The sequence below is a fragment of the Podarcis pityusensis genome (genome assembly GCF_964106645.2).
Source record: "Podarcis pityusensis genome assembly, chromosome: 2".
NCBI classification, from domain to species: domain Eukaryota; kingdom Metazoa; phylum Chordata; class Lepidosauria; order Squamata; family Lacertidae; genus Podarcis; species Podarcis pityusensis.
Window position 1 is genome coordinate 103,541,290 of NC_138029.1, and position 26,210 is coordinate 103,567,499.

The 26,210-nt window shown below is 41.9% G+C and overlaps 1 protein-coding gene across 6 annotated transcripts in view; it reads right to left on the minus strand.

Annotated features, from left to right (window-relative positions):
• The window catches only part of PTPRG (protein tyrosine phosphatase receptor type G), a 542,845-nt gene that overhangs the window by 247,724 nt on the left and 268,911 nt on the right, over nt 1-26,210 (minus strand). For all 6 annotated transcript variants that reach the window (XM_080995611.1, XM_080995608.1, XM_080995607.1 and 3 more), the window contains exons 3-4: nt 16,992-17,171; nt 1,601-1,749 (exon numbers count right to left, since the gene is read on the minus strand). In XM_080995611.1, coding sequence (XP_080851737.1) covers nt 1,601-1,749; nt 16,992-17,171 — 329 coding nt within the window. The remainder of the gene's footprint in view (nt 1-1,600; nt 1,750-16,991; nt 17,172-26,210) is intronic.

Here is a 26,210-nt window from a genome sequence, read left to right on the forward strand (position 1 = left end):
GAAACTATTTTTCTCTATCCATGTAACTGTTTTACCTTAACTATATATGCGAGGTCTCTTGCCAACCTAGCAGTTCGAAAGCACAAAATGCAAGTATATAAATAGGTATATTTATATATACCTATATATACCTTCCAGCGGGAAGGTAAATGGCGTTTCCGTGCGCTGCTCTGGTTTCGCTAGAAGCGGCTTAGTCATGCTAGCCACATGACCCAGAAGCTGTACGCCGGCTCCCTTGGCCAAGAGAGCAAGATGAGCGCCGCAACCCCAGAGTCGGTCACGACTGGACCTAATGGTCAGGGGTCCCTTTACCTTTACCTTTATGTATGCCAGGTACTGTTTTTTCTTTAATCTCACATACTTGCTTATGTAATGCACTTTGACAATTAATCCTCGCATAAGTGACATGTTTGCTTCCTAGCTGTGCGGAAGGAGAGCAGCAAGGAGAGAAGCCTGTGAATGGGTTCTCCTCACTCCCCCCGGAGGACTGCCAGAGTATACCTTTCTTAAAATTACTGAACTGAACAGAATCCCTCCCGTTTTCAAAAGGAACATATAATCCTAGTTCAAAAAGAAGAGAAAACATCATTAACGAATCAAGCTTTCAAGAGGAACACATAACTGTGAGCAAGTCAACCCACACCAGTGATTCTGCTAATTATCTAAGCAAAGCCAAACATCAGTGTTTCATGACAAACCATCAATGATGCTCTCTGCTTATGCAAAACCATTCCCTCAAAGAATATACTGTCAAGCAAAGGAAAAATGTGGCTCAGTAATCATCTCTCAGTACCTTAGAAAGTTGAGGGCCTAAAAGCTCAACTTGAATACAGTATCAGGCTTGTTACACAAATATGACAAAAGAGGGAAAAATCACAGGGTTGTAATTCTAGTCTAGGTAGAAAATGAGTGCTGCCTGGTGCTCACTGACACAAAAAACAGGCACTAAAACTTGCTCAAACCATCGTCAGCGTCATCAATAGAGAATTGAGTGGCACTGTACCTATAAGTATGGCAAAATGGGGCTACCCACAAACAACATAGAAGTTTCTGCATATTCCAGGTTCTGCTCAGATACAAACACATGCACACAAACATATATGTATGTGCACACACACTTATAAATTGCAAGAACAAATATACAAGAAACCCAAATGGCTTGATGAAATCTGAGCATGCGCTGCTGCAAATGCCACTTGTTGCATATCAACCTTTAGGACAGATAGAAGTGGCTTAGCAAAAAAAGAAGAAGAAGAAAAGAAAGCCTTGAGGGCTGAAGCTCATGGGCCAGAGGTTCCCTACTATTAGTATATGTAGGCATCAGCTGTGGAGCAGCCACTATGCTGGGCATAAGACTTTGAGTCAACTGCCGACCAAATAATCCCATATATCTCCTGTTTATTTTAAACTGTAACTTCAGAACAGCAAATGAAACTTTCAGTGAAAATGCAACAGCAAACCACCAGAAGGAAACTCATGGGAAAAAGAGCAAGTTAATACAATCTGCAAATTCTACTTCTGACAATTCCACCTCTGACAAGTCTCATATTAAAACAATACACTTTTCATTAAAATGCGAGTGCACTTGCTTTCAACCAACCTCAACTGGGAATCTCCTTCCGTTGATGCTGTGCTCCGAGCCGGCTGATCCATTGCTTTGACCCCAGTGAAACTCAACTTTCTCAGCTTTAAATCTGCCTGGTAGCCCAGCACCGCTGATGAAATAATCATCCTTTAAGAGGATAGCAACTGAAAGTAGAAGAAAAGGGGAGAAAGGAGAGCACAAAATTGAAAACACTTCTGCCATTGATGTCAACCATAAGTCTGCAGTTGTTTACATGGCAACTATGTCCCTGGTTCAGGAATTCTTTGGGGTACAGATGAATGCACGGAGGGAACTCATAGAGGTCAGAGCTGCAGGTTCTGGCTCCTATTCATTCATAGGGTAATGTTGGTAAGCAGCCTAAACACATGGATCCAAAGAGCTGAAGGGTCTCATATGTTCAGCCAGGCCCCTAGAAAACGTGTTTTCAAAACAAGTGTTTTCACATGTAGGCTCCATGAAAATGGGAGCTTTGAACGCATTGAGCTTGTGGTCAGTGGCATGACTCTGACCACTTCCTTCAGGCTTGCATATGCACCCAAATAAACACACTATCAAGAATTCAGGCTTAAAGGCTCAGGTGTGAAGTTTCTTATAAAGTATAGGTAACTAGCATCATATGCTTATTTTACTTACGGGATCACAGATTTGGAACTCCCTGACTATTTGCATTAGGTAGGCTTTTAGACACTTGCTAAAAACCTACTTATTTCAGTAAGCCTATCCAGGCACATAATTTAGTTATGTATACTTGTTTTTAATATCTGCTGATTTTATCTGTGCATTATCTATGATAATTTTATATTGTTTTATGGATACCACTTAACACAATTTCTTTTCTTCCTTTTATTAAACTGTTTAATTTTTTTTAAAAGAAAATCAATGAAATAAAAGATTGCAAGTACTTCTGCATTTCTACTGAACACCTCATAACCTCATCTGATGCCTTCCAAAACTGTACTTGCCTTTCAAGCAGCTACATGGCAGAGCTTTCAATGAGACTTTCCTTCTCGAGACCTCAACAGATATCAAAGTTTTTATTAAACTGCAGATCCATGACCTTATGCTCAATGATATTCGACAAAATGGCATTTCTGTAACTCCAGTATGTTAGGCCATTTAGCACCACCCATATAACTGTCCAATACAGATATCTATTGATAACGCCTCCTAGGTTGGCACCACTGGCAGATTTCATCCACATATTTAATCAAAGTGGAAAATCAATATACACACATCTCATTATTGCTGCTGAAGAATCCTAACAAATTCTCTTCCTTTAGTGTGAAAATTTAGTGTTTATCACAACCCTTCAACACTTTCTTCCCCTGGAGCTAGTCATATTCATACTCATATTCATAGTCATACTCATCTTACAAGCCTTCTGGTGTTACTCACGTGAAGCGGGCAAGGCTGGTAAAAGGGACTACAGTTTAGTCCCCCTCCTATAGTCATCTGGGCTGCTCCTTCCCCTTCAGAGCTGGGGTATGACATGTGAAGCAGGGAGCATGTCCTATACAGGTAGGTTTCCCATGTGATTTAGAATCCTGGTTGCCCAGCTTTCTAAATCCACAGGGCGCCTCCATTTCTAGAATAAGCTTCCCACTCCACCTTGTTCCTGATGTGGACTTTTACTTCCCACTTCTTCCCTGGCGGGTAGGAGGATGCCATTTTGTGGTTTGCCTCAGGTGCCAAAATGTCTTGCGCCAGCCCTGGTTATCCCTCAACTTGGAGGGTTGGGAGGGAGTTGCATAAATATGGGAGTGAAGCTAAACTCCTGCAACCAAAAAATTTGCTTTTTGTGCCTGTATTGTCTAGACTGCATGGTCACTAGTACTGTACCAAGTGGCACAGTAATGAAGTCCAAATGGTCTAGAAAGAATATCAACCAGATCAAATCGGGCATTACCTTATTTGATGAAGCTGATGTTCAAAAGCCCTACTAGGTCAGGGCTGTCAAGTCCACTATCCTGCTCTCACACTGGCTAACCAGAAGCCCATTGAAAGCCTGCAAGCAGGACATAAGCACAATAGTACTCTCTCCCACTTGTGTTACCCAACACCTGATACTCAGAGGTATATCTCCCTCCAATGCTGGAGGTAATATACAGCTGTCATTACTAATAGCCAGTCTATGCTGCGTTAAAATTTGACTGCATATTACATTGTTATTTATTAAAATTATTTTGACTGTATATTACATTATTATCATTTAAAAAGCACCTAACATCACTAGAAACATTTCAGCATTAGAAATCCTCAAGCTTAAATACTCTTGGTTCTGGTTAACCAGAAAACATTAAAGAGGGAAACATCAGACAAAGCAAAACAGCCCAATGAGGACTAGGCGTGCTGAGTGACCACAAAATGCTTACTGACTGCTGGAAGGAGATGGAATGGAGTGTCCTGGAAGATGGAATGGGTGGCTGACTGGAAACACAAACAGGAAGAAATCCACACTGCAATGTTTTGTTGCAGGACCCAGGTGTTATTTCTGAACACACACCCATAGGATCCAGCTGAGGCTGAAGTTCCTTATCTTAAGAGTTGTGTCGCAGAATCCTATGCATATTTCCTCAGAAGTCCCACAGTTCTTAGCCAGAACTTCTCCCTGGGATTTCAGCAGTGCTATTTTTCTAGAAAAAGAGGTGCCGGAACTCACCATGAACATCTCACTTGTTCTCTTATAATGGCAATAGCGCCCACCTGAGGGGTGCCAGAACAGAGTTCCAGTGAGTTCCAGCTGAAAAAAAAGCCTTGGGTTTCAGACTCAATCTCTGTTTGCTTCAATACTTGTTTTCCAGAGGGTAGAATCTATAGAATCTATACTAGCAATTAATTAATCAAGTGTCTTTTTCACCCTGCTATTCAGCCAGAAAAGGATCCAATAGTGTCTTATGTTGGAATTCTGCCTGGGTCAGAGGAATGTGCCACAGCGTAGGCACCGGCAGATATTCCTGTCGACCTCCCCGCGTCTCCACTCTGCTGATAAGCAGGCGAGGTCCGGCGATTCTTCTCAGATGTATGAGAGGAACACACCGTTCTTCCTCTCTCCCCTTTGGTGTCCCCAGGGAGGGGAAAGAAGCAGACAGAAAACTATTTACATCATTTATTTCTGCCTCTTACATCAGTACAGAGAATCATGTCTGCACTCAACAACAGCAAGAAGAAACTCCTCCCAAGTACATCCAGTACGGGTCATATGACACACACACACTGAGCTAACATCCGGTGCTCAGTACAGAATGGACTGCCCCTTTGTTCCCATGGCAACAGTCACAAACATCCTGTCTGGCTTTCCAGCCACAAGCAGCTGGCTGAGCTGCTAGAGCCTTTGCTTGCTGCAGCATTGGTGCTTTATGGTAACATACTCCCCCTAAAGTATCAATGTGTGCTGCGAGCAAAGCGTCATCCAGAGAAGAAAACAAACAGTTGTTATATTTATAACATTCCCCTGTTGTTTCAGTTCCACCCTTGGAACTACCCGCCACTGGTTTAACCAATGTACCTCTCTGGTTGTGTGACTTCGCATTACCTCGGTTAACAACTCTCTGTTGTGCCTTTGTCTCTGACTCAGACACAGCTTCAATCTGTCCTTGGTCGTTTACAATAGCAACATATGCAAGGTTAGCAAACTCCTTTGAATACCTCTTGGGTGGTACACCCTTCGTTGCTCTCTCAGACCTACGTAAAAGTTGCTGCTCTTCTCTGCTTTCTGGTTCAGCCTCTGAACTCTCTGGAGAACCAGTGCTAAGCTTAATCAATGGTTCATCCTCTTCTTCTGAGGGTCTAGTCATTATGTGAGATTTCCTCTCAATGACTGTGACAACTGAGCTGTCTGAGCTATCGCTGTCATTATCAGTACTACTGAACTCAATAAGATCAAACTCATCATCATCATCATCATCAGAATCCTCTGTGGGAAATGCGTGAACAATCAACCTCTCCTGTTCAGGAGCACTCTCTAGAAACTTTGTGAGAATCACCTGACCAGATTCAGACAAAATTACTCTGTAGAGACCCTTTTCATAACCCACAAAAATGCCTCTGGCATTCTTTACACCACCTGGAGCTTCTGTTCTCACATGAGACCCGAAAACCTTAAAGTAGGCAACAGAAGGTTTTCTATTGAATAGCTTCTCAAAAGGAGAACATCCCAACTCTGTTGAGACTTTTCTCAACCACACATGAAGATAGGACGCTAGCGATTCGGCCCAATATTCATGTGGCAAATGTGAACTCAGCAATTGCGCATTCATCCCCTTTTGCAATTCTTTGTTCACTCTTACACAGACCCCCCTGTTCCACGCTTCTTGTGAAACTGCCACTTTGTGGTCTATCCCTTTTCCATCCAGGAACTTCTGAAACTTCTGTAACAGAAAAATTTGCTTCTCATCTGTGAAAAGACAATCAATGTTAGCATCATGCATACTTTTAACCTTGTCACAAAACTCCTGAAACTTTTCTAAAGTTTCTTGTGGTTTCTCCATCATATAAACCCAAGAATAATTAGTGAAACAATCCACACACAAAAGGTAAAATCGTGCACCGCCTCTAGATGGTTCTAGAGGACCAATCACATCAGCATACACCCGCTGAAATGCTCTGTCGACCTTTTTCGTCACCTTCCTGGTGCTCACACTGGTCACACCTGCAAGAGAGATTTCGTTAGAAACAGAAGAATTACATTTCATGTAATCACTTTGATCAAAAGTCAACAAATACAGTCCATCTTTCTCTTTGGCAGTAAGAAACAGTTCTCCATCTTTGTAGATCTTGCAGCTTTTAGCATCATAGGACAGTTTCAGTCCTTTCTTTGCAATCTGCGACACGCTCAGCAGATTAAATCTCAGTTCTGGAACCAGGTAAACATCACTTATAGTCAAGTTCAGACTCTCAAGATACACAGTCCCAATTCCAGTCGCTTCCAACTCCTGACCGTTGGCCTGTTTCACAGTGAAGCTTTGCTTCTTCAACGTCGAAAATAGTCCTCTGTGCGGGCACAAATGTTTTGTACAGCCCGTGTCGATTATGAACGAGTTCCCAACATCTGGCGTGGTTCCTTTCGCCATCATAGCCTTTGCAGGTTTCACCTGGCACTTGGTACGGCTTTTGCCTGACGCCTGAGGCTTCGTAGAGCTGCTCTTTGCTCCTCTTGACTGGCGCGGCTTCTTACAGTTTCGCTGTAGATGCCCAGTCTGTCCACAATTGTAGCATCGGACAGCACTCAATGCTACACCATGCTCCCCAGTAGCATCAGCAGTGGGGGAATTAGAACTCTGTTCTTCCCTCCCCCTGTCTTTTTCTTCCAGTGCAGCAAGTCTGTCGTGTTCATTCAGGACCACAGCACAAACTCTCTCCGCGGTCAGCTGCGCGGCCGGTAGGGAACCAAGCTGACTGGCAACAACCTTGTAGGTGCGGCTAAGGCTGTTTATCATCATGAAGCAAAACACTTCCTCCTGAAGACGGAAATTGCGTTCCACCATCTGTTGACGCAGAAACTTCATTTCTGTCAGGTGCGCTTGAACATCTCCATCAGGCGCAAGTCTCAGATTGGTCAATTTCTCAAAATACAGCAACGCTGAAGAACCAGCATCTCTCTGATGCGTTGTACGCAGCGTGTCCCATACCTCTTTCGCATTTTCTAAATGCTGAACATGCACCAACTGATCATCTGAGACACACAGAATTATAGCAGTCCTGGCCCTTACATTCTGTGACTCCCAACCTCTGGTTGGTGCTGCAGGGATGGGGTTTTCAATTACATCAAAAAGCCTCTGATTCTGCAGCAGGGCCTTCATCTTTACAGACCAAGATGAATAATTGTCATTGGTTAAGGGAGGTGGGCAAGGCAAACCTCCCCCTTTCTTGGCATCCATCTTGAAGCCAAGCCTCCAGCTCACAATGTCAAACAAACTGTAAAATCCAACAGTTGTTTTTTTCTTTTCTCACGCAGCAAACTGCAAATTGCTTGTGCTTTTTGCACCTGGCAGCTAAACTCAGGCTGCTATTGAAAAGTCCCTTCCAAGAGCTCGTAAACCTTGTAGCCAAAACATTCTCTGGTTTTGTTTCGCTTTCCCAGGCTTACACTCAGAGTCCAGCCCCTTTGCCAGTAACTTTCCAGGACCGTTACCTAGCAACAATGCATTTCAATAGGACATCTTATCTACCACAAAAATTTGTGGAATGCAGGCTTCAGCCTTCAAGCTGCAGGCCTCTTCTCCCGGAGCTTTTGTTTTCTTTGAAACGCAGCTCCGTGAACCAGGGAATTAATCTTCCTGCGTTCACACTTTTAGCCCGAAATGCAGCATACCTTGAACTTTGTTGCTCTGGAAAACACCTCTTCTTTCCACCAGCTGTCTGTGGAGCCTCTGGCTTCTTTCAGACGCTTCTCTTCCTCCTTGGAGCAGAGGAGGACAATCCACCAGCCTCTCATGCAGATGTCCGATGAATCGCAACCATCCGAAGGCTGCCACTTTGTTGGAATTCTGCCTGGGTCAGAGGAATGTGCCACAGCGTAGGCACCGGCAGATATTCCTGTCGACCTCCCCGCGTCTCCACTCTGCTGATAAGCAGGCGAGGTCCGGCAATTCTTCTCAGATGTATGAGAGGAACACACCGTTCTTCCTCTCTCCCCTTTGGTGTCCCCAGGGAGGGGAAAGAAGCAGACAGAAAACTATTTACATCATTTATTTCTGCCTCTTACATCAGTACAGAGAATCATGTCTGCACTCAACAACAGCAAGAAGAAACTCCTCCCAAGTACATCCAGTACGGGTCATATGACACACACACACTGAGCTAACATCCGGTGCTCAGTACAGAATGGACTGCCCCTTTGTTCCCATGGCAACAGTCACAAACATCCTGTCTGGCTTTCCAGCCACAAGCAGCTGGCTGAGCTGCTAGAGCCTTTGCTTGCTGCAGCATTGGTGCTTTATGGTAACATCTTAAAAGGTAAAGGTAAAGGGACCTCTGACCATTAGGTCCAGTCACAGACGACTCTGGGGTTGTGGCGCTCATCTCACTTTAATGGCCGAGGGAGCCGGCGTACAGCTTCCGAGTCATGTGGCCAGCATGACTAAGCCGCTTCTGGCGAACCAGAGCAGCGCACAGAAATGCCATATTTAGGTAACTCTTTACAAGGGCTGTGAGCAGGGGCAGATTAGAAATTACAGTTGCAAGCAGATGCATAGATTCATGCAACACAGAAATCCCATGTCAATCATTTGTTGCTATGACTCCTATGCCTGGTCCCACCAGTGTTGCAAAAAGTAGAACTTAGCAAGCAGGTATGTTGGCTAAGAGGAGGACTACTAAGGAGCTCAAACTGCATTCCTGCATCAGGGCTCCAGTGCAAAATGAGTCTATTTCATCCGTTTGCAAACATGATTTTCACATGGTTTTATCTCTCCAGTGAACGAGTCAATTTTCATTAATAGCAGCTAGCTGCATTAACAAGCAGAGATAAAAAGCTGGAGCCTGCTTGGCTATATCAAAGGGCACTTTGCATGAAACTCCACCACTCTTAATTCAAAGGGATCTTTTCCTATATTTGAGCTTTCCAGCTGCATAATCAACAAATATACGTGCCTGAGAGTATGCATTGGCCAAGGGCTTTAGAAATAAAATGATTGCACAAAACCACACAAACACACATTTTCTCTCTTACACACCCACACATACACGGTTTCTCTTTACAGACTTAATCCACCAGTCCATTTGCAAGGTGCAGTGGCGATGTGCCGAAAGGACGCAACCCAGCACTTAGAAAGGCATGCGTCAGCCTCAATAAAATGAATGCACCCATACCAAGTTTTGGGACTGTGTTTAGTTTACTATCCTAACTGGTGGGTTCATTAGACATGAACAAATCTGAGTAAAGGTGGGTGGGGAGGGAGAGACACAGGAAGGTTTACTTATGTAGAACTTTCTCAGATGTATGAACCTCCAGTGACAAACAATGTCCAAAAAGGCTTTTTGGCCCCCAGGGATATTGAACTTCCAATGGGTGGCAGCAGCAGCTCATTGATGCACCTCCAGGAAGACCATGGGCTGTTCATTTGCAGTGGTTATATCTCAGGCTAGTGCTGACATTTTGTTTAGTGCTGGCATTCCCTTTGATGCACTAACAAACTATTATTACTATTAGTAACCAGTAAAGCTTGCAGCTTTAACCACCCCATTCTGCCTTAACAGCCATGGGTTTTTGGATTAGCAATGGGTAAACAATTCTCCTCAATGTCACTTTCAGGGACGTTTCTATGTGTAACAACCGAAAGCTATCTCACGGTGTATAGCAAAGGAATGAAATGAATTTTTTTTTAAAAAAAATTCTTGGTGGTGCCACGTGGCAGGCATATAACTACGAGCAAAACTGATTTCACTGTGCTTCCAGTGGCACCTTCAACTGTATCTTCTGTCTCAGAGACTGTCCAATACCTCTCTATTCAACAAGGCTTTTGCTAACCATTGTTAGTCTTGCCTGGTACACAAAGGCATGCTGCATGTTGTTCAGCATTGTCTTTTTCATGATGGTCTTCAGATTTCTTGTTCACCGCTTAAACTTTTTTTTTTAATGAAAAAGCAATGTTTAAATTTTCGTATTAAAATAAATAATAACAATAAATAACAGAACAGTCCACCAAATGGATTCTGCAACTGAACCAATTTCCAAGAGCTTTCCTGTTGTGGAGGTCTTCAAGCCTAGAGAGGCTACCTGCTGGGAATGATCAAACTCTGGATTTTCTGCACGGAGCAGGGGGTTGAACTAGATCAGGTGTGGAGAACCAGTGGCCCTCTAGATGTTGCCGGACCACAAACTCCCACCATTACTGGTCATTGGCCATGCTTGCTGGGCCTGATGAGAGCTGTAGATCAGCAGCAACATCCGGAGGGTCAAAGGTTCCTCTGCCCTGGATGAGATGATCTACAGGGCCCACTACAATGCCATGATTCTATGAAATACATCATCTGGGAATGGGTCAGGATTGATGTGACATACTTTTTTAAAAAAAGAAATGTGTGGCACCAATATTAGGTGAAAAATCAGGAGAGGGAATTTGTACAAGCACGATGGTCTGTGCAACAGGGAAGGCAGCTAAAGAGCTTTTTTAAAAGGTGACATGTTTTATGGGCTGTCCCACAAGAAAGCAGGCTCCCGTGAATCTGTTACAATGCACGGCGGGATTCAGCTGCATTGTATAAATATTTGATGGTATCTAAATCATTTATGGCTCTGTCAGGGGTCATTTTACTTGCTTTGGATTAATAATTAAAAGGATAATTAGGAGGATGTACAATCTGAAATGTTCATCTAATTGTTCATTTTACAGTGTCTCTTACTAGGCTGTGCAAGATCTCAAAAACACACAGGCATTCACACACAAACCTACCTCTCCCCTTTTCAGTAACTCTATCCCAACAGTTTTAAGGTCATGAAACTCTTCTGGAGCAGCCATGCTTACGATCTAATGCCGAATATCCACGCACTATGTATCATTTTGATGTGTGTGTGCGCCAGGTCTTACCTGGGCTCGTTTGCATCACACTAAACTATGGTTTGGTGTGACGTCCAAAGGCAACTACTGCCCTGGTACTGTTCTTACATAAGCTGCAATGTGAGTTTCCTTTAGCTGAAGAGTGTGGGATATATATTTTACAATAATTAGTAAAATAAAATGGACATAAGAAAATTTGTAAAGTTTACACACTATCTCTCTATTTAACAAAACATTGAAGATAAAAAAAATCTGACTTGATAGTTAATATCTAAAATTTAAGCTGCAAATTTGCATATCCATAATTCAATCAAAATCTCACCCCCAGCAAGAAAGGCTTGAATTCTGAATGCTAGTTAATTTTCTCAAGATTTCACCACTAATTTCTTTTAAAATTACCTCGAAACTTTTTTACTTTAAAAATGATGACCTATAAAACATGCTGGCTATTGCAAACACGACAAAGACAGTAGGTATTTCCTAATGAAAGGGAAAAATCAAAGTATTTAAACATTGTTTCCGCTTAGCTGTAAAGTGAGTGGATTCTTGCCAAAGCACTAAGCTTCCATGCCTGTGATATGTAGAGTAAGCCTAGAACCAGACCAAGGAAGCATTTGACAAGTATTTTACCTCCTCACATTTCGTTCTTTAGTTAGTGAAGAAAACCACAAAGCTTTGCAAGTATATAATCAGGAAATGTTTCCGATATCAAAGCTAGAAAGATAGCTTTAATTATTACTATTAAACCTTATTTGTGCTATGGTCATTTAAACAGTCGCAGATGGCATGGCTGCTCATCTGACTGCTGGTCAGCTGAATTGCTGGAACTTATCAGGAGCAGTGCCGGATTTACATATAAGCTAAACAAGCTATAGCTTAGGGCCCCACTGTCTTGGGGGCCCCCCAAAAAATTAAAGAAAAAAACCCCTGGGTGTACATTTCCAAAATATAAGATAAAAAACAAATAAAATAAAACCTACATACAGCAACAGTGGCAAATGGCTTTAGATACCTATTACATCCATAAATTACCATATACAGTGGTACCTCTAGTTACGAACTTAATTCGTTTCGGAGGTCCGTTCTTAACCTCAAACTGTTCTTAACTAGAGGCGTGCTTTTGCTAATAGGGCCTCTTGTTGCCGCTGCGCCGCTGGCACACGATTTCCCTTCTCATCCTGGAGCAAAGTTCTCAACTTGAGGTAACTCTTCCAGGTTAGCAGAGTTTGTAACCTGAAGCGTTTGTAACCTGAGGTACCACTGCAGCATATATTCAACCCAGAAAAAGCTACAATTTGTTGTTGACAAAGGACAGCTGGACATATAAAGGGCCGCATTACGTTCAGTAGCTTAGGGCATGGGTAGGCAAACTTAGGCCCAGGGGCCAGATCCGGCCCAATTGCCTTCTAAACCTGGTCCACGGACGATCTGGGAATCAGCGTGTTTTTACATGAGTAGAATGTGTCCTTTTATTTAAAATGCATCTCTGGGTTATTTGTGGGGCATAGGAATTTGTTCTCCCCCCCCTTCAAAATATAGTCCAGCCCCCCACAAGGTCTGAGGGACAGTGTACCGGCCTCCTGCTGAAAAAAGTTTGCTGACCCCTGCCTTAGAGGGTCTGGAAAAAGCAGAGCTGGTGTCAGCACCCAACTTTCTTGAGTGACTACAAGGCCACCTGGGGACACCCACCCTGTACCAGGCCTTCCCTCCCTTATGTGTCCTCATGCTTTGATTTACAGGACAGCATCAGTGGACAGTTGGAAAACAGCTGTTTTGATGGTCCCACAATGCTCTGTGGTTGTGGAGGATAAAAAAAGATGGGTGGTTCATAGGCATTTGCTGCAGATGGTCCTGTTGCTGCTCTTAACCACTATGGAGGGGGCACTGATATCGGGGCCCCACACTTGAAGGCACTTAGCCATGAGCCCCCCTTATACTGAGCTTAGAAATGTGAATCCATGTCTCCTTTCCCCCATTTAAGTTATTTTTCTTCTTCTTGTTGTTATTGTATGGAAATTTTACCAGGCTTTGGAATTCCCTATTTAAACATGTTTACATGACAACCTTTCAAACCTAGAATTTTCAAACTTCATCAACCTACCACCTTAGAAAGGAGATTTGTTCCAGTTTTTTTATGTGTCTGGGCAAAGCCTGCCAATATTTTTTAAGACCTTCTTTTTCCATCCATGCTAACACTACTATCTTAAAGTTCTAACTCTTTTGTCATACCCTAACCCCCAAGTCTGGATGCCTGCATATGGAATTGAGTCCCATTGATTTAATTTGAACTTTGAACTTATTTCAAAGTAAATACGTTTAGGGTAACAACATAATAAGCAATCTTACTCCAGTGGACCTTCATTATTAGTGGTTTTAATTTAGAGTTCTATTATGGCTGTATGTTCCCTAACATCAGATCCAAGCCCTTATCCTTTGGCAAGGAGAAGCACATAACTACATTGTTGAAATGCAGCAGCAAATGGCATGTTGCTGTGCTACAGCTCACTGGACCTGTGGTAATGCTGCTGTTGCTTGCCAGGAGAAGTTAGGCTGGTGAGGTGCAAACGCATCAGTGGAGCCAATCTGGTGCTCCTGCTGGAGCATTAACACTGCACCAACCTCCTCACCTCACCTCCTAATCAGGGCCGGATTTAGGTTTCATGAGGACCTAAGCCAGGGATCAGCAACTTTTTTCAGCCGTGGGCCGTACCACCGTCCCTCAGACCATGTGGTAGGCAAGACTATATATTTTTTTGGGGGGGGGGATGAATGAATTCCTATGCCCCACAAATAACCCAGAGATGCATTTTAAATAAAAGCACACATTCTACTCATGTAAAAACACCAGGCAGGCCCCACAAATAACCTAGAGGTGCATTTTAAATAAATGGACACATTCTACTCATGTAAGAACACGCTGATTCCTGGACCGTCCGCGGGCCAGATTGAGAAGGCAATTGGGCTGGATCCGGCCCCCAGGCCTTAGGTTGTCTACCCCTGCTCTTAATCTCAAGGTCACAGGTTCAAGCCCCATGGTGGGTTGGACTAGATGACCCTTGTGGTCTGTTCCAACGCTTTTATGATTCAAAAGGCAGTGCAGACAAGTTAAAAATAAAATCAAAGTGCCAACTTGGTACTGCTGCAGTGAAATCACTGAACCACCAGATCAATGAAGGGGGGGGGGGGCAGAATAAGTAAAACATGCCAGTTATGTCCAAGCTAGTATTGCTCAATGCACACAGCAGGGACATGGACTTCATTTCACATTGCTTAGGGGCTAAGAAAAACCTGCTGCATTGACCACAGTCCTGCACTACCTGAAGCACTCAATAAGGGTAAGAACCTTCCTTAGCTCAGTTCTCACACTTCTTGATGCCTTGGGATTCCAGAAAGCCCCATGTGGCTTCACTAAATATTCTCTTTGCCCTCTCACCCTTGTATAAATGGATGTTGGACTGCCTATTAAAATTCCACTACAGAAAATTTTGTTGGAAAAAAGGACTCAAGCCAATGCAGATGCAAACTCTTCTGGCACGTAGCAGTAAACTATTTAGTTGGATTTTTATTAATGCAGAAGTTTCTATAAATATTTAGAAGCACACACTACATCCAAATAGCAGTTTCTGTAATTACAAAAGTGGGGGTGGGGAGCATGCAAACATTTTGAGCCTACAAGCTCTATATGGAAAGGAAGCTCAGGGCTTTGCTTGGAGAGCGGAAGTGCAAGCAAAAAGATCTAAAGTATTACAGACCTTAGGAGTGGAAATCTACAGCTGTAATCTTATGCACAAATACATAAGGGGAAGTTTCACTGAACTAAGCAGAACTTGCTTATGAACAGACCTAAAGAGAATTGTTCCACATAGTTCTATTCACATAACATAGTTATGAGGAATGAAAGTGGGGGTGACGACACATGCATATCCTATATTCTAATACAGAACCAATGCACACACATTAATACCAGGAGGCTGGGGGGGCGGGTTGGGGAGGGTGCTAAGACTTCAAAAACTGCCCAATGAGAACTGAGCAAATCAGTGGCCCCAGAATGCTGAATGTTTTGGGACTGGAGAAAAAGCTTCCATTGATAAGGAGTCCATACTGTTTTCCAGTTATTTATTTCTGTATCAGCCACACCCTTATACTCACAACTTTTTTCCTATATATACATAATTCTTCTCTCATGAAACTTACTTCGTTGGTCTTCTGTTAAATAGGCAGAACAGTAAGTGACCTTGAATTTTATCATGAAAAAATGAGATATTTATTTTAACAACTATTCTCCTTAAAGCTTTTCTCTTTTTACAAATATATTTAGCAGTGATCAATAAAGTAGAACGAAATAATTAAAAAAATGATTTAATGGCCTACATTAAAGTTTTGTCCCTTTCACTACAATTCAGTGTATACAATTCCTACAAAGTTTACTTTGGTTCCGTGTGCTTAATGGTGCAATTCTACTGAGCCTACTGCTGAGTTCAATGGGGTATGTTATCCAGCATCTACTCACCTGGGAGTAAACCTCATTTATCTCAATGGGACTTATTTCTGCAGAAACAGGTATGGGATTTCACTGCAGTTTTTAGTATAAACAACTAAGCAGCTGTTGCATCTCAGGTGAAAAATCTTTTTTTCAGATTTAGCCATTTAATAGTATCTTTAATAATAAATAAACATAAAACTTCTGTTTTAAAAAAAATACTAACTCAAGATGGTGGTTTTTTTTAATTGTTTGACCAACCAATCTCTATATTCCTAAAAGCCACTGCTTTCTCCAGGCAATAGTATGGGTGACACAAGAGTATTTTGCCACCTGGCTTAAGCCCCTTGTGGGTCACTAACAAGGCCAGAAGCATCTTGTATTAAAGGTTTTACACCTGACAGCACAGGAAACTGAGTGCGACTGAAGCATTATGACGAAAACCTATGAATATAACAATGAAAGAAACAAGCAATAACAAAGCTATTTTTAAAAAACACAGGAATATTATTTCTGCCTGTTTTTGTTTTTTAAAATCCCTTAAGATTTCACAACTATAGACAGTTATTTTGACAACCACCCCCAACTTTCAGAACATCTTTGGTCTTTTCATTGTCTTACACTCCTTGATATTGGGTTGCATAGTCTTTCCCCCAAGTCCTTATATAATATAAAGATTAGCAACCTAACTAGGGATATATTTACAGTAGAGATTGGGCATCATATTGAGAATCAACTTGAGAAAAACAATAAAAGGAGATCTTTGTAGCTCCTATTCTGATGTTCACTCCTGCAATTAAGAATTTCATGAAGCAAGACAGTAGAGCCACACTGATGACCCCATCCCTTTGTTGGAGGGGAACATCTGTAAAAAGAGAGCCTCCCATAGGGTTCCTAATGCTCCCATAGGGAGCCAATGTGGTGTAGAGATTAAGAGCGGTGGACTCATAATCTGGTAAACCGGGTTCGCTTCCCCGCTCCTCCACATGCAGCTGCTGGGTGACCTTGGGCCAGTTACACTTCTCTGAAGTCTCTCAGCCTCACTCATCTCTCAGAGTGTTTGTTGTGGGGGAGGAAGGGAAAAGGAGATGGTTAGCTGCTTTGAGACTCCTTAAGGGGAGTGAAAGGTGGGGTATAAAGTCCAAACTCCTCTTCTTCTTCCACATCATGGGGAACACACAAACAAACAAACAAACACACATGTCCTTTTCCCAATGTGTGAATGGTGATGAGGGTCAAGCCTAGTACGTCAAAGCTGATGGAGTGGGGCCAGCGGGCACAGCCACATGTTCACTCTCCATGCAGTTCTTAGCCATGTGGATGAATGGCCGGCAATATAATTATGGCCTTTATAATTAACCATTAGAGAATGCAAATAACCATAAGAAAGTAATCATGCAGTCCTCACCAGTTTTCCCGGTATTTTTCATCCATGTCTTGTTAGAGGATTCATTATCAAAACCAACCAGGTGTATTTCTTGATATTCTTCTCCAACATGTGCCTGATGATCTACAATATCTATGGGAGACTGCTGAGTTCTTCCGCAATCCACGTTTGAAGTGACCCAGTGCTCAGGACCATATGCACCTGTTTCAAAAGAGGAAGAACACTTTGTAGTGATGGCTCAGCCAAGATGGTAAAGTTGAGTTATGAAATGAACACTTCAGTTAGTTCCCCTGTGCCCCACACACGACATAAATTATCACTGTATTTACAAAGGTATTCTCCAACTGTTAATATACTTTGTTTCATTATTGGAATTTCACTTCTAAGAACATTCCACCACCACTTCTTAATTAGTTTAAAACTTTTAACCCACAGAAAGCCAAAAATACGCCTACTGATGAAGATCAGAACCAAAAGCCATTTACAAATCCAACTGATGAGAAGATTTTGTTACAGCTAACAAATATTAAGGGGCGGAATCAACTAACCAGTCCAGCAAGCAGAAGCCCACATAGGGATATCTGCTGGTGCAATGGGGCTTTCCCTCTCTCCTCCCTTTGCATGCCCCCTCAACTGACTTGGGGGTTTGTCTGGATAACTCCAAGAACAACACACGGGAGAGGGAAAACCTTTCAATCATAAATGCATAAATGTTTGCACTGACAGGGCAATCTCCTCAGAACTATGTTGAATCCCCCCCCCCCCCCGCCATCAAGTGTCAAAAATAAGGGGAAAAAATACTTGGGACTTCATTTTAATTTTAAATGTTTGTTGTTGTTTCGAAACTATATAACAGCCATAAAGATAGATATTTTATTAAGTTTGTAATCAAGACGTTTGGTTGCAATGGAATCCATTTATTCACTGCTAAGTGCTAGAAGGTTTAGAGCTAACGGCTAGCTTTTCTGTCCATGAACACTCAAGTGCGGTTTTAATTGAAACTGATCTTCTGCTACAGATTTCAAATTAATTCTTTTTTTAAGTGTCTCATGCTCCAAACACCATTGTCTTGCCAAACAACAACAGCCCTATATCATTAGGGGAGGAAATAGAATACTTTTTCTAGCTTGCAGGTATTGATTGCCTATTCCCTACATCAAAGTACGATTGCCATTCTACACTATATACCGTATATATATTTCTTCAGCATTAGACACTTGAGAAAGTACACAGGATGACACTGCCAATCATTTGCATTTCGTCTTGTCTTGGGATGTTTGTTTGTTTGTTTGTTTTTTTAAAAAATGCTCTTGAAAATTAATAGTGGGTATTCAAAATGTTAAAAACAGCACACACGTGCATACACCACTTTTAATTGTTCTCTGAGACATGGAGGGGAGGGAAAAAGGAAATCATGACATTCCAGGATCAAATCTGAAACCAGGCTGGCTTCTGTAATTCCAGGACTGTCCCTGGAAAATTGGGACACTTGGAAGGTATGTAAATATCACTCTGATAAAAAAAATTTTAAAAAAGAAAAGCATTAAAACACCCCCAGGAAACCTGTGTGTTTCCATCTTTGTCAATATCATGAGAAATCTTTTAAACATTTTTATTTCAACCCACCTTTATTCATTTAATGAATGATCATAGCTATTGCTCAACGTTAAGGGTATGTGTAAAGTGGCTTTAAACTTAAGGTTCTGTATATTATTATATGTTTATGGAATTTTGTAAACTGCCTTGGGTGGGCAGTTGCACTCTTAAAGGCAGTTTATAAGATAAGTAATAGAGAAAGTAATAAAACCTTAATAATAAAGTGGTTCTGCTCCTGCCTTAAATCAAGGGGTGGAGCCATCAACTCATTCTGATGACATGGAGCTGGGAATGGGAAAATAATAAAGCATTTAAAAAGCAGCAGGAGAAATGAATTTCAAACATCCCACTGCTCACACTGTCCGCTCACATTACAAATACTATAAGCATCAATGCATCCATCTTAATTTACACATACAGATATAGTCGGGATAGGTATCCAAATGAAGTTGGTGTTTATAGAGAATATGTTCAAATATAGCAAGGGCACTAAGGACTTCAAACCATTGAAGTTGGTGAGTATTTATCCTTCCAGGCTTGAAGCATTAAGTCTCTTAGCGACCATAAAGGCCAGTGAAATCCATTTTTGTTGTCCTTCTGTTAGTCCTCATGCTATGCTTCAAAAAATGTGTTTCCAGACCACGTCCTCAATATAGGCTGGTCTAGCACACAGCCGGCAGCTGGAGGCAGCGGGCTCACTCAGTGAGCCATTGGCCTAATATACCAAGGCTGTTCTTCTTTTCCAAGTCCTCTGTAAACTCTTTTCAAACTTTTGTTTTTCTGTTTTTCTTTCCTTTTTTAAAAAAATACTGCTTCCCTCCATATGGAGGAGAGGGAAAAATCCTTGCTTAGACCTTCAACTCCAGTGTTCATAGTTCAGATAAAATCATCTTTCTAACTGTAGTTTTAATAATAGCTTCTTTAATACATAGGCTGACTTTAAATAGAAGCCCCCCCCCCAAATTAGCTTGTTTTGCTACTTGCTACTGTACATTTCAAATAATGACTTCAGCTCACTGATGAAAAGCCATTAAAAATAATGAATTCTGTCTAGATCTAATTAAAGCTAATATAAACCTTTGAGGAGCTTTTTTTAGACATCCTAGTCAAATATTTCCCCCCAAAACTTGTAGATTAAATATATAAATTTTAAAAGTAGCATTACCACCCAGACACTTGAATTTTCTTCATTTCCATTATCTTTCTAATTATCTGTTTGTATTTATATAAAATGGTTCTTCTCTTGAACATTTCTTTACACAATAGCAGCTCTTCATTTCCCAAGTGACTGGGTATCTTTTACTTCTCACAAGCTTTCTAACGTGGATCGTAGATTTGCCAATGGAAGCAGTCCCAGAAACGGCATTTCTTTCCCATTTAACTTGCATGCTTGCACAAACAACGTCGCTCTAAATCCCATGGTGTTCTGATGACCACTCTCTCTCCTCCTTTTATGCTGATCTCAGTAGAAGCGGGATAACTCAATCACTTGTACACTGAACAACAGCTTACAACGGTAGCATTGGCAAAATGGTCCTATCGTTTTATGCCAAGTTAAAGAACAATTATTACATTAGGGGAAGCCAAACCAGAGGTAGTGGGAGCCTGTCCTTGGGACAAGTAGTACAGATTGGGGTAATATAAATCAGGATCACAAAATTGGACTAAAACGGCAACATATTTCATACTCACTAAGCCTCCTGAACATCCCTACAGAAGAACTGCAAGTTATTTCTCCTTTGGTTCTCGCTCTGTGTCATTTGGAGATGGGTTTATTGTGCTGCTGCTTAGAACCCAGATGGCAAGACCAGCAAGGACAACTCTATCAAAACTAGCTGGAGGCTGTCAGGAGGTGGCTTGGTTGCAGCTGTAGGGTCATGCTTAATCCCACATCACCCTGCAGGCTCAGCAATAGAGGACACCACAGTCCGGTAATTCCTCTCATTTTTGAAGTTTCGATTTGGCAGCGCCGCTGCACGAATGCGCATCCACAGACAACCAGGCCTTAAGGCTCTGTCTAGAGGAAGCCAAGAGCTGGGGACGTACAGTTGCTAGTTTGGCAGAACAGGATGGTAAAATGGCAGCCTTCTTTCACATAACTTTGCAACTGTCCAACCATTTTGCTTGATAAAGCGGCAGACGCTCCATCTGGGCCGCTGAGATAATCTACCACGTATCTGCCATATCTGTCACACCATAAAGATACTCAGTACCATTTACTAGGGGGGTGGGGGATGGAGAGAACCCCCACTGAAACAGCAATGCCATTTTTTTTGGTCTGTTTAAAAATTCAGATGTTCATAACAGTTTACAAAAAATTTTTGACTGACAGTGACTCTGGCAATATATCCATGAACATGCGGTTTCAAATAGTATGAAAGAATCAAATGTCTTCACTTTTGATACCAACATTTTGCATTTTGGGAAGTTCTATGGAGTGGCATCAACACAGCAACAGCAGAAGCAGCAGCAGCAGCATTAAAGTGCCACCATGGAAGTACAACTTAAGCACGCTGTTAAAGTGATCACTGGCAATTTTTAATTTAAAAAAATCATCAGAATTTATCAAATTTACAAAATTCTTATTTCTAGGCCTCAAAATGTGGCAGCCTTTTCACCATTTAGTGGCAGCAGGATTCAAACAGACCACTGTCCAGAGCCAACTATTGCTACTGCATTTCAAAACTGTTTTGTTACCATATGAAAGGTTTTATGTAAATTTCTCTCTCTCACACACACACACAGACACACACATATATATATAGCACCAGCCAAAAACTTTCCTCCATACCCAGGCCTTTGACCTTTAACTATCTGTGGCCTTTTAGAAGTGGATGGGATGTTTTTAATTTATTTCTCTTTCCTTTTGGTTTTAATGTATGCATGTGGGGTTTATTGTCTGTTTGTTTGTTTGTTTGTTTGTTTGTTTGTTTGTTTGTTTGCCCTGTGCAACTGTGGGTTGCCCTGGGCTGACAAATTTAATAACGAAATCACACCCACACACACCCACACACACATCCTTTGTTATGTACTTACTACTACATTCAGAGTATCTTAACAGAGATGGTTGTGCTATATTGCTCACCATGCTTGAAATCTGAACTTTATTTCGATACAATACCTTGCTCTAGGCCAAGTAATGCTATATTAGTTAAATCTAAGGATAAAAATTCCTAACATGCATGTAAAATTCTTTTAGACTTCAAATATTATCAAAGGGACTACCCTTTTGTGAAAGGGGGGGATCTTACTGAAAAGAAACTTTATCAGGATTTGAATACAGGGGTACCTCGGGTTACAAACACTTCGGGTTACAGACTCTGCTAACCCGGAAGTAGTACCTCGGGTTAAGAACGTTACCTCAGGATGAGAACAGAAATCGCACGGTGGCAGCAGGAGACCCCATTAGCTAAAGTGGTACCTTAGGTTAAGAACGGTTTCAGGTTAAGAACGGACCTCCAGAACAAATTAAGTTCGTATCTTCACCCATCCAAATCATCTGATTCTCGTGACAACCAGAAGTTCAGAAAAGCAGGAGTGCTCTTTGCATAAGGATCCTACTGTCTAGGAGACAAAATGTGTGGCTGTAGTGTTTTTATATAGTTTACTCGCTAGACTGCACTGGACTTGGTGAAACTATTATGGAACCAGGACTTTCCTGCTATCATATGGCTCTTTTTTGAGAGCCTTTCCTCCTGAAGAGTGTGTCCACAAAGCCTCCCAAGGCACAACAGGTTTGATAAACAGAAGCCACTGATGCTATTCGAGAAGCCTACTTCCCAGGCAGCCACCTCTGCATATATGGCTTTCCTGATAAAATATTTAAAAAAAAACAAATGCCATTGCGGGTTTTACTGTATCATAATTACTTTCCACTTTTATTATGCTTGCATACTTCTCCAACTGAATTAAAATTAAAAGGTCACGTGAGTTCCATAAGCCAATAGCACCTTTGCATCATACAGTTCCCAAGAAAGTGGGATGCACTGCACTCTTTTTACTATAGCTTTCCAAAGCTGCCAGTACGTTTCCGAGCAGGATTCAAAGTATTGGTGCTGACCTTTAAAGCCCTAAATGGCCTCGGTCCTGTATACCTGAAGGAGCGTCTCCACCCCCATCGTTCAGCCCAGACACTGAGATCCAGCTCCAAGGGCCTTCTGGTGGTTCCCTCATTGCGAGAAGTGAGGCTACATGGAACCAGGCAGAGGGCCTTCTCGGCAGTGGCGCCCGCCCTGTGGAACGCCCTCCCATCAGATGTCAAAGAGATAAACAACTACCTGACATTCAGAAGACATCTTAAGGCTGCCCTGTTCAGGGAAGTTTTTAATATTTAATGCTGTACTGTTTTTAACATTTGATTGGGAGCCGCCTAGAGTGGCTGGGGAAACTCAGCCAAAGGGCGGAGTATAAATAATAAATTATTATTATTATTATTATTATTATTATTATTATTACTACTACTACTACTATTATTATTATTATTATTATTAAATGTGTTGGCTCCCAGAGAGGGAGTTGCTTTGATTCTCCCAGTTTGTTTGTTTTATCCCATTGCAGCAAGGTTCTTGGCAGAGTTTATACTTGGCCACAGCTCGTGGTTAGCGGGGAGAAAGCTTAACCACGAGCTCAGGTTGGCTTGGCTTGGCTTGGCTTAGGTCAGTCTAATGTCACACACACACACACACACACACACACACACACACATATATATATATATATATATATATATATATATATATATGACTAGTGAGAAGAAAAGCAGCTGCAAGCTCTTCTCTGGGAGCCTGGACATTCAAACGGTACTTGAAAACCATAGCTGGGCTTACTGTGTCATGCAAAGCAGCTGACCGTGTGCTTAAGTCTTGGAAATACTATGATACTCCTCTGGTGCTTATATCAGCCAGCCATGGAGACAAACAAAAGAAAAAGGAAAGTTATGAGGAGCTTAAATAGAAGTGGAGTAAAAATGTACTGGTTCTGTTCCTGCCTCAGTGTAAAATCCTCCAGCACTGGTCACTGGTAAGATGTATAATTATCAGTTGAGTGAAATGTGGTGGATTTGGGTTTAACACAGAGGGTATCACAAACGTTAAACAATGAAAAAGATGGGAGCTGGTGTCTGTGCTTCACAGAGCTCTGTGCACATATCTGAACGATGCTTGCATAGAAGTAGCAATAAAATTAATAAGCAGAACTTTCCGAATAGGAGAATAAGTTATTGCATCAAATAGGAACATCAGTAGCAACTTACTGTGACTAAAGCAATTTACGGCATCTATTTTTCATAATTTCCTGCATTTTTGCAAAAACATACAAACCTGATATTTCACCAGAGTTATTTCCTAGCTGTCTCTTGAGGTGTGTCTGTGCAATTTCCCACCCCTCTGCATCTCTTAATAAAGGTACCAGGACTTTAAAAATAAAATACCAAAAAGCAAAACAAAACCACAGAGTTTTTTCTGAGAAAGCAACGGGAGTTCATGTCATGTAAAAGTGCTCCGAATGCAGATTTGGTGATTGCTTGGTTGGTTGGGAGGCAGGCATCCATCTGCCTTGGGAGACAATGGAGGAGGGCAGCTTTGGGGGTGAAGTCAAACCACTGGAGAGTTGCAGCGTCTGCTGTGGCTGTACAGCCTGATATGGGAGAGGTATGTTTTGTTGCAGCTGGGGCAGATGAAGGCATCCACTTCTGCTGACGCAGATGCACCATGGTGTTACTTCTTTCTGCACTGCTCCCTGCGGTTATTTGTTCTCTAGTCACTGCTGTAGATATATGACCTGACTGCCTGTATCCATGTGCCACAGTCATCTGTAAGGGATTCCCACATGGTGAGGTTGAATTTGCCAGCCTTCATGCTACATTTACAGACATGTTTGTAATGCTCCTGTAAGTAACCTAAACTTGTGGCATCCTTCACTTTCAAATTTCCTAACACTCATCTTCCATCCACCATGTTCTCATCTCCAAGAGACGACAAATAATATTGCAAAGTGGTAGTAGAGCTACTCTGTAATAAAACATCCTACCATTATGTTATTTCCCCTCTCTGTTAATTTAGTAAAATCTAAATGGATATGCAGAGGGGACACGGGTGGAGCTGTGATCTAAACCACTGAGCCTGGGGCTTGCCAATCGGAAGGTCGGTGGTTCGAACGGGGTGAGCTCCCGTTGTTCAGTCACAGCTCCTGCCAACCTAGTAGTTCAAAAGCACGTCAAAAGTGCAAGCAGATAAATAGGTACCGCTCAGGTGGGAAGGTAAACGGCGTTTCCGTGTGCTGCTCTGGTTTCGCCACAAGCGGCTTAGTCATGCTGGCCACATGACTCCGAAAAACTGTCTGAGGACAATCGTTGGCTCCCTCGGCCAGTAAAGTGAGATGAACGCTGCAACTCCAGAGTCATTCGCGACTGGAGTTAACTGTCAGGGGTCCTTTACCTTTTTAAATGGATATGCAACCAATTCTGAACATATGCAGAATATGTTGTCATTCAGTTTCTATTAATACCTGGCTATCTTACATTTCCTAAATCGGTAGGTCCATCTGTTAAAACACACTGTTTCCCAAGCTATATTATAAAAAACCAAAACAACAAAACAGAGTAACACTTGGATATACTTTCAAATTCAAAGGGGGGGGGGGATCAATAAGTTATTAGCATGGTTTTTAACATTTCAGAAAGCCGGGTGTTTCTCTCTTAAAAGGAACAAACTAATGATCACTTAGTTGTTAACTGCTTGCCTTGTCTCAGGCAGTTCTCCAGCTGGTCTTTATTCAGATCAACAAAGTAGCACAAAACAGACAACTGGAGGCTGTTATTGCTGAGACAGATCACAAGCAACACCTGAGCAATTAGCATTTGCCAAATATTGACCTGACTGCGAGCAGATAGTTTTAAGCGGGGTGGGGAGGGAGCTTTCTTTCCAGCTTGGGGGCTCTAAACAGTGTCGATGTGACAACAGATTATTCAGTCCAACTGTCCCTCACTCTAATATTCAGAAATGTAATAGTTCCCAAGATGTTTTACAAGCAATTGCCAGCTCTTATTTAATGACACTTAATACTCCCTAAGCCAGCCTTTCATTAGCATTCCTTCCACAACCCTGCCATTAATGCAAAAGCAGCAGGAACCAGAGCAAATAATATGCTAAACAGCACATGGATAACTCCAGTTCTTTATTTTCGACTCCTTTAAGGTCCGCAGTAGGTGCAACAGTAGCAATACCTAATGTGGTCATTCTTAGCATAATTTTAAACCTATTTCCCCGCCCGCTTTAACTCTCAAGATATTGGGAGCAATATGTTGGTCTCCACCATGAGGATGGATGGAGACAGAAAAGGTTTCACTCTCTGAAAAGTTTTATCCTTTTTTCATTTTATGAAGAGGACGTCTTATCAGGAGGTCCATTCCGTACAGTGTAGTGGACTCAGGCCTTCAGGGAGACAAGCACATACTCTCTGGAACTCCTTCCTGTTAGATATCAAGACGGGCATCCCCTCTGCTGTCTCTTTGGTGCATATTAAAGACCTTCCTTTTCAACAAGCCTTTTCAGCATAGAATGTGCATCTATAATGGATTTAGAAATTGTTTTTATATATGAGTGTCCACTTTTTATTGTTTTAGCTTCATTTTAAATGTATGTGCTG